Here is a 10,000-nt window from a genome sequence, read left to right as displayed (position 1 = left end):
CTTAGCGACCCTCCTTTGGGCTTCAGTGCCTTGCCTTTACCCTTGGTTTGGGACTTTCCTTACCTTTGGGCTTGCCCTTGCCCTTGTGCTTCGGACCATCGAATGGGCTTAACCTTCTTAAGGTTAATCTCTGCAGTTCGTAACATACTAAGTAGCTCAGGTGGCTTGTCAATCTCGCTCATGTTATAGTTGAGAACGAATTGACTATAGCTATCCCAAGGACTGCAAGATCAAGTCGATGGCCGACTCTTGGCCAAGTGGGAACCCCTTTGTAGGTTCTCTATGTACCCAATCATCTTGAGTACATAAGGACCCACAGGAGCCCTGTCGACATCTTGCATCGAACAAAGGCCTTAGAGATCTCAAATCTCTCATGCCTCGCTTGTCCTCGATATAGTTGGCGAAGATGCTCAACCATATCGTAAGCGCCCATCAACTCGTGTTGCTCAAGCTCAAAATTCATGGTCGCGAGCATTAGACAGACACATCTAATGCGCCATCTTGATGCTTCTTGTAAGCATCCCGGCGTGGCGGTGGAAGGAGGAGCCTCCGGAATGGGCCGCCGTACAGTTTACGTTCCTGAGTGAGAACTATTCTCAAGTTCCTGTACCAGTCCGGGAAATTCGCTCCGTTGAGCTTGTCCTTCTCAAGGACAGATCGCAGGGAGAAGGAATTCGTGTTCGACGTCATGGTTATCTACAACCGAAAATTTGCAGAAATAAATATCATATTCTTTAAAAATCATTTAATTAAGCCTTTAATTAAATTATGCTCCCACTGAATTATATAATTCTTGTGGGACAAGATCCACATCATACTAACCCTTGAGTTAGCTTTGGCTAATACGCCCAAGGCTTAGTATGATCGGTAGGTAACGATTACCAATTACATCTCTATGCAACTCTTGTTTATAAAATCAATATCCGCATTTATATTAAAACTCGAGTTAGCTTTGGCTAATATGCCCGAGAGTTAATATAGATGTGATTTTGACCTATCTTTTCCAACCGTTGGAATAATGCCTATAGTTGACTCGATCCAACCGAGTAACTAGGAATACTCAATCTAATTGAGTTTGTATTCACCCATGCGTTGATAGGCGGGACCAAGATTGTCCCTCCGTACCCTACCAAGATAATATGTATTGCTCTGCTTTGGCAGATTCAACAATACATGTGATCGAGGTAGTGATAGGTATCACGGCACGGTTAGACATTTAGAGTTGGTTCGATCTAGATCTAATCTAATCGAGAAGGATGCATCTTGTGCATGACTTAGATCTAATCTAATTGCAAGGGTGCATCATGTGCACAACTTAGATCTAATCTAATCGTTAAGGCACTAATTAATTAATTAATTATTAAACATGCATCAGATACATAACAATTAATTAATTAATCTATATGTGATTTAGTCATGTCCCTACTACGATCTTCTCAAGCCAATGAGAAGATCAAATGGTCAACCTAGGGTCAACAGCTTCTCCAAGCTCCTCCCTTTGACCACCTTGTGTTGCTCGTGCCCGCCTCGGAACTCCGTCTCGTGTGGACCCTCCACCGCTCCAATTTGTACATTACAAATTGAAACTCGAGTTACATTCGAGTCTAAATCTAATTTACAACCAGAATAAGAGAAAGGCACGACGCGCAGGCCGTTGGAAAATAAAAATAAAAATACAGCACACACAATCATATGACGGCACGCAGGCCGTATTATGAATTACAACACAAATCCAATCTTATTGGGTATTTTGGGCCATGACTATCATAAATTAATATATAATTCAAAATTATATATTTTTCATAATTTTTCAGTAATTTTTAAAAATAATTTTTATAATTTTATGAGTAAAATTTCCCGGCGGTCCCGTTTAGCGGTTTCAGGCGCAATCGCGGAACGGATCCCCTTGCGGGGCCCAGGGGCAGCGCCCCTACCCGCGATCTAACCATCGCGAGGGTTCCTTTGCGATCCAACAGTGCCTAAACCCGCTGTCCCAAAACGATTTGGGTCGAGACATTGCCGTTTCGGAAAAAACTTCCCGGCGGGTTCGTTTTTAGCGATTTCGGGTGCAATCGCGAAGCAAATTCCCTTGCGGGGTTAGGGGCAATGCCCCTACCCACGATCTAACCATCGTGAGTTGCTCCTTTGCGATCTAATGGCACCCGACCCCGCTGTCCCAAACGGATTTGGGGCAAAATGAAGTCGTTTAAAAGAAAACTTTCCGGTAGCCGAAGCCTACAAGTGCCGAGACACTTGTGCTTCGCTTCTACGGAAAAATTACTCATAAAAACTCTAAAACTCAATTTTTACAGAAAATCACAGAAGGTATATTTTTCATAAAAATACAAACGAACTCGTACAAGTCTTTGCACGTGGCTCTGATACCACTGTTGGGTTCTTCGGGCCGCGAAAACCGCTTTTTCGCGTCGCGGAAACCCCGAGTCACCCAAAGCCATGGATCTCGTGCAAAGATTCGTAAACAAAATTATCGAAAAACCTTTTCTTGTACGAGTTTGTAAAAACTTTAGATCTACACTAAAGTTAAGATCATTACCCTTGTAGCGAAGCCCTTCGCGTTCCCGCTTGTCCAAGATGTCGCCGGATCTCTAGTTGTCAAAGTAGACAACCTCTATATGTATCCACACGGACACAAGTAGAAGGAGATGACCAAAACACAAGGTGTGCTAGCACCAATGGAGTGTTCGGCCAAGGAATGGGAGAAGGAGAAGAGAGAGCACCCAAGGGAGAAGAAGAGTGAATGAATCAATGAGAGGAAAATCAAAAAACCCTTAGCCATCAAGTGGTCGGCCACTCTAGGAGGTGTAAAACCACCACATTAATTCCAATTAATGTGGAGACCATTAAGAGTTGTAACCCCCATGAAGTGGCACTCTAGGATGATGTGGATCAACACTATTGGTCCACATCTTGCCACCTCACTAAATGACATGGCAACAAGTGTAACCTCCTCATTTAATGTGGGCCGGCCACATTAAATGCTATGGAGGCTTGTAACCTCCATGAGGTGGCACACATTGATGATGTGGAGCAATCTTATTGGTCCACATCTTGCCAACTCACTAGTGATGTGGCAAAAAGTCAAGTCAAGCATGACTTTTTCTCTTCCTCTCAAATCAAGTCAAACTTGATCAAATCTCTCTCATGGTTGATCTAATCCAACTATATGATTCAAACCAACTTAATATAATGAATCTAATTCATTAAATTAAGTTGATTTAATGAGTCATAATCTAAATTAAACTCATTAAATACATGAATCAACTTGAGTCCAACTCAATTAGCCCAATTTGGATTACTCTTAATCCAATATGATTCATCAAATGAATCTAATCCTCTTGGTTCATCATATGAACCAAATCTCCATCTAATTGTCCTTAGTGTGTGACCCTATAGGTTCTTGTAACGTTGGCAATGCCCTAAACCCATTTAGGGGCATAAGTAATGAGCGGTATCTAGCAACACATCATTACTACCCAAGTTACAAGAATGTCGAGATCCGACATCACCTTGTGACTACCAATTGTGACTCCTCACAAAATATGTCAAATGTCCTTCTATCCTTGACATCTAGATTGATCAATGTGAGGCATATACCGTGTCATCCTCTAATCAATCTAAATCTTGAACTCCAAGTAGACTCACTCGATCAAATGAGCTCAACATCTCATGTTGACTCATTTGGGCATGGCCATGCACTTCGTGGTCTAACTCTATCAAGAATATTGATGTCGCTCCCGTCATATGGGAGGGATAGATCTCATCTACATCACTCACATCCCTCTGCATAATTTATTATATACCCAGTAATCGCCTTTATAGTCCACCCTGTTATGGGTGACGTTTGACAAAACCAAAGTACATAACTCCTTATGTAGGGATCCATGGTGACTTCAGATCAAAGGACTAATAGTCATACTAATAGCCACATGAGAAAGTATATGACACTCATATAACGATCCATGATACTTTCTCATGGCGGGTCATTCAGTATACATTCTCTAATGCATACCCATGTGCCAGCTTGATATCTCTATATCCATGACTTGTGAGATCAAGTCATCGAGCTGACCTACATGCTAGTCTTATTGTATTAACATTGTCCCTGAATGTTAATACTCGACTAGGAATGATTTAGAGTAGTGTTCCCTATATCATCTCACTATCGATTCAACCAATCGATTGATATAGGTAAGAACTTTTCTACTATAGGACGTTACTATACTTATTTTATCTGGCACTAATACAAATAAGCATAATAACCAAAAACCAAATGTCTTAATATATATACATGAATATGATATACATGAGTCCATACAATCATCAAATGATTGGCTCTAGGGCTCTAACTAACACCTCAGCCACATGCGGCTGGAATAATAACAATAATAATAAGCAAACATGCACACCATCCACGCAGTTTATATAAAGTTTCAGCCTCTGGCTGACACAACCACGCAGTTTAGTAGTAACAAATAGAAAAGAAATACGATGACTCGAAAACAACCCTACTCAACTATACCCATAAAGCTCAAAACCAATATCTACTCCACTACACTCATAAAGCTCAAATCCGACGATAAGATCAACTTACCTCTTCTGCCGTCTAGGCAGGTATATAGTAAAACATATCGAATAAAAATCCATCGACAAGTACAATCCATACAAGCTCCAAGTATCAAAATAAAACAAGTCTAAACATGGTCCAATAAAGAAGAAAAACCAAAAGATCAATAATGCCCTCGTGGTCTGCAGAGGACTAGCGACTGGAATTCTCTCCTGACAGCATCAACCTGAAATAGCAACGGAGGAGGGTGTAAGTCCAACACTCAGCGGGTAACAACTGATATGCATAATAAGGAACATAACAACTAGCACTAATCATGCGTACAACCTCCTGACACAAGAAAGGTAAATGCAATCTGAAATAAACAGGAGAATACTGTACTAACCAGGACTAATGTATAAGGGTAACAGGGTCGTCAGACCGAGGGTGTCATAATCCTGTATGCATGTCAATCATATGCGTTCATATAAATATAGCAAGTAAATGCAGCAAACACAAGCAATAAATGCATCATGCATATGATGTCAATGACATGGTCACCCCTGACGCCAGTCAGCCATCTCACACACAATGGTGAGTCCGAGTGGGTAGGACTGTGACAACCGTGCACTCTGACATCACTGCCCCTGATGAGTGACCGAGTGGACGGGATGCTGTCGGAGTACACACATACTCCTACCCCAAATCATAAATGGGGGAGCGCAATGCTCTCATCTCCCGGTACACGATGTCGGGGAGGAAATCTCTGCCAGCTACCACGCTGCGTCACACTACCCATGAGCGGACCAACGGAGCCAAACAGAGTCCAACCGCCTACCGGCTACCACGCTGCTACACTAAACCAGCAGAGCCAAACAGAGCAGAACTGTCTGCCGGCTACCACGCTGAGTCACTAGACCAACGGAGTCAAACAATAGAACTGTCACACACCCGTCTGATCTACCACTAACCCATGAGTGGTGGTGTATATGGATACATGTAACTGGCGATGTGCTCAACAATAATGGAGCAGACTATCACACAGCATGCAATCATGCAAAATGATGCATGACACTAAACATGGCAATATCATGAATAGCATAGCAAGATCCATATATAATATAAAATGTGTACCACAGGACAATGTATCAAATGAAAGGTACACAGATCAGATAGGGTATCAAATAAACCCTAGGTCTTGAACATAATGTATAATATGGTTGTGTCACTACCTCTAAAAGCAGGTATGATCAGGTAAGTACTAACATGTAGTGCATAATAAGTAAACAAGCAAACATGAATCAGATCATGTAGTGACCAACCGAAACAAATGGAAAACACAATCATTACTATATGTTAAAAACATTATTATGCATATCAAAAGACATAAGTCAAAGTACCCGCCTCCAATAAGAAATGGTTCAATCCGAAAATCGAGATACTCGTCTTGCGTCAAGGTCCTGTATATCAAACATAATGTCTAGTTTAGCTAATTCTATCATACCACAATTAGCCAAACTAAATTCTAATCCAATTTAAGAAGTTCTAAATTGGATCCAACTAATCCATCCAACACAATTAATGAACCCTAATCAAACACATAACAATCTATTTCTTAATTCCAACTCATACCTAATTCAACCTATACATGATCAACAACATAAATCAAATCCCTATGCTTACCTCAATTCACAGTCGTGATCGCTGCTGGAGGAGGTTGCTGTCGGAAATCAACAAACCACAGCACATTATACTTGCTGGACACTTCACTACTCGAAACAAAAAGAGGATCAAGCGGTCACAACACAAGGATCAAGTACCTGATTCACTAATTAGGGCAACTCCCTTACCTCTAAAGATCACGAACCTGCTGTAAAGAAGAGAGTGGCACTGGCAGAGAGAAACTAGGGCACAACGTGGCTGAAGTAGATCCAACTAGGGCACAGTGGCGAAAATCAGAGGCTCTCAGTGGCTGGCGGCTAGGGCACAAGGAATTAGCCGGCGCTAAGGATCTCCACGGCTATGGGGTGAGGGCGATGGTTGGCCTCGGCGCGCAGATCAGATGAGAGGAGATGAAGTGCCGACGAATTGGGGCTTTGTACGCATGGGGAAAGCGAGGAAACTGCTCGGCGTCGGTTAGGGCACGGAAGAAGGTAGTGTCAGGCGATCGGCGCCGTCCCTCGGCAAGGAGGAAGAGAAGGGGGTCTCGGCCGCGTCGGCTGTGGCGCCAATAGGGGTGCTAGGGCACGGATCGGCAGTGTGCGAGCGCAGGGGAGAAGGAGTTGGCCGGCTCTCTGTTCCCCGGCGTCGTCGGCGTCGGGCAGAGGAGAGGAGAAGTGATCGGCGCAGAGTGAGGGAAGAAGAAAAGAGGGGGAACAGTTATGGCACGGGAGAGGAAAAGAAGAAAAGAAAAAGAAAAATAGAAAAGAAAATTCAACTTTTCCTCGTTAAAATAGGGTAGCCTAAACAGGCTTTCTCGGACCCTGTTTCTATCTCTGTAAACTCGTTCATACGAGCTCAAAAAAATTCTAAAAAAATTTCTAAAATTTCAGAAAATTCCCTTTCATTTTTCGGTATTTTACAATATGAGTTGACATCATGAGTATGTGCACGAAGAATCATACTGTTAGTGTCAAGCCCATTACTATCACATCAATTCATGATAAAGCTTCATTTCATTATATCTTTATCAACCTTTTGTTTTCCAAATGGAGCATGTAATCATGGGATATTGAACTTATGGATCATCCATTATAAATATTTTCTAATTTACTTTGATGATCAATAAAATTTTTTTTATAAAATTAAATCAATAATCTTAGATTCGATATTATCAGATTCAATATACTTTTTTATTTATCAACCTTTCGTTAGATTACACCGATATGTTCATAAATTAGAAATTAGTTCCAACTTTTTAATATGTTTCCCATATCATATTATCCTTCTATTATTGCAGCAATCATGAGTATAACAGAAAAAGATAATAGCTAGTAGGACTAAACATTTATTTCAGCGTGTTGTCCCAATTATCTTGTATTTTTTTTATAATACCATATTTAAATGATGAAGATTAGTTGTTGTCTGTAATTTATCTTCTCTGTATTAATTCTAGAACAGATTGATAAAAATATTGGGAGTAAATATATTCATCTTTTATCATAATATTTAAATGATGAAGGGAAAAAAAAGAAGATGCTGAATTCCCTAAAAAGACTCACAGACATCCGATTGAACCTTTAAAAAGGGATTTGTTTCTTTAAAGGAGAAAAAGTGATGGTTCCTGCACGTCCAATAATTAATCCAAACACTCAAGTTTTTCTAATCCGGGGTGTGAAGTATCATCCAAAGCATTAATTTTATTAATTTTATCCCCCACTAATTCTCATGTCCTACTCGATCATTGGAGAAAAAAATAATATCACATTCTTAACGATCCAGTATTATCAGTTAGATAATAAAATACGAACAACTAAATCAGGAATGATATTTTATCTTCGCACAATAACTTTTTAATATGAAAAACGCCAAATATCTAATGAGATATTTTATTTAAAATTTTTATATTAAAATTGTTCATGAAATAAATGAATATTCATGCAAGTATCAATTAGGGGTATTTTATATGATAAAAAATGATTCGTTCATTCCACGCCCTCGCCAATCTGGATAGGGATCATCTGGTCCAAGATTTCTGGATCAGTCTTGGTCCCTGCTTATTCATTGGTTGGGTGGACTGGATCCCACCTGTTAAATAGATGGAGTCCAACTCATCCAACTAATAAATGAATAGAGCCTCTTCTTGTTCAGAAAATTCTGGACCAGAGGATCTGACTTCCGCCAATCTATCCCTAGGTCAATACGGAGAAGGTAAATTATGGGTGACTACTAGTCATTAGTGTAGGTGGCCAAGTCATAGGAGAAGACATGCTCGAACACGCCGAGTTTTGACCTTTAGACTTTATGTGGTAATACTCTATGCCTTAACCATCACACAGCCATGAAGGGACAACTAGGGGTATTTCATGTACCAGATCTCCTGGCCCATGAAAAAGAGGATCACGGGATAGACCACTTGCAATTGCGGATAGATCGTGGTGGCGATTCGGCCGCAATTGGTTGTTATCCTTCCTTGAGTTTACCATCCCACCAAATTATAGTTTGGGTCGGCGCGAACGGCCGGAGGCCACCAGAAGTGGGTAAGTGTCTAGGTTGTCGAGCGCTGAGTGGTGGCGGCCTCAGGCGGCCCACTCTAACCTAAACTATAATCTGGTAGAGACGGTGAACCTAGAAAGGGATTGCAACTAATTGCGATCGAATCACGGCCACAATCCAGACGCAATTGCTAGTGGTCCATCCCCTGGTCCATTTTTTTATGGATTAGAAGATTTGCTCCTGGCAAAAAATGTGATTTACTCGCTCCAGCGCCCCCACCAAATCGCCTCTATACCAACACGGGAAAAATAAATCACGAATAACTATTAGTCATCAGTGTAGATGGTCAACACATGAAGAAAAGCAAGCTCAGATGAACCAAATTTCGATCTCAATATATCATATGATAACACTTTTTACTTTAACCGTGGTACCACCAAAGGGGACACAACTAGGGGTAGGGTATTTCATGTACGTATGTAACCGGAGATCAACGCCAATTATCATATTCAGATGCATACTTAGCTTATATGATAGATAGACATTAACCTAGTGAGTGGAGAATGCAAAGCTGTCGTCTTCCCTGTCCCGTTGGCTTTGCCTTCGGCTTTTATATATATTGTCTGCTTCTGCTCTTTCCTCTCTGCCCTCCCATTTCCCAACTTCAGGCGCTATGCGTTTTTACTCTCCTTTCTTCTTCTTCCTCCTCACCACAACGACGGCTTCTCGTTTCCTTTGGCCGCCAAGTCCTGGACTAGGTTGTTAATCAACTAACTGTATACTTAATCGAAGAGCACCCGACCGGTCTTTAAATTTGCCTGGTAATATATAATCTCTCCTTAACGGCTTCTCATCGAATGTGTCTTTCATTGGCAAACAGAAGCTACAGAGCTTCAGCAAGTGAAGCATGCAGGGGAACTGGATGAAGAGGACTCCAATTGGGAAAATGTGAGTGCAGACTTCATCCTGAAATTGTTTATACTTCTTGACTAATTGTGAACCAAGAAATTATTATCATTTTCTTCTTCTTCTTCTTCTTCAGTTGATAGAAATGGAGAAATGCGAGGATGGAAATGAGGAATGTCTAAAGAGAAGAGTATTATTGTATGAGGCACATTTGGACTACATTTACACGCAGCACCACCCTAAGCCATAGCAAGGCCAAGAAATTAAGGAGTACTCTACTAGAAAAACTAATTATCATTATGACTAGTTGTATGTTACACGAACTGCTTTTCTGTCTTTGTTGAAATCATGATATTGATTCATATTCTGAGTCAA

General features: G+C 41.0%; 1 protein-coding gene across 1 annotated transcript; it reads left to right on the top strand.

Moving 5' to 3' along the window:
* The first annotated feature begins 9,218 nt into the window (after positions 1-9,218).
* On the top strand, positions 9,219-10,000 carry LOC122049016 (putative phytosulfokines 6). The gene is made up of 3 exons (XM_042610517.1): positions 9,219-9,477; positions 9,600-9,667; positions 9,762-10,000. The coding sequence occupies exons 1-3, from the start codon at positions 9,393-9,395 to the stop codon at positions 9,873-9,875; spliced, it is 267 nt and encodes an 88-aa protein (XP_042466451.1). The 5' UTR covers positions 9,219-9,392; the 3' UTR covers positions 9,876-10,000.

The sequence above is a fragment of the Zingiber officinale genome, chromosome 2B (assembly GCF_018446385.1).
Source record: "Zingiber officinale cultivar Zhangliang chromosome 2B, Zo_v1.1, whole genome shotgun sequence".
In the NCBI taxonomy this organism is placed as follows: Eukaryota; Viridiplantae; Streptophyta; class Magnoliopsida; order Zingiberales; family Zingiberaceae; genus Zingiber; species Zingiber officinale.
The sequence above is the reverse complement of the archived record's forward strand: the minus strand, read 5'-3'. Positions and strand labels throughout refer to the sequence as shown.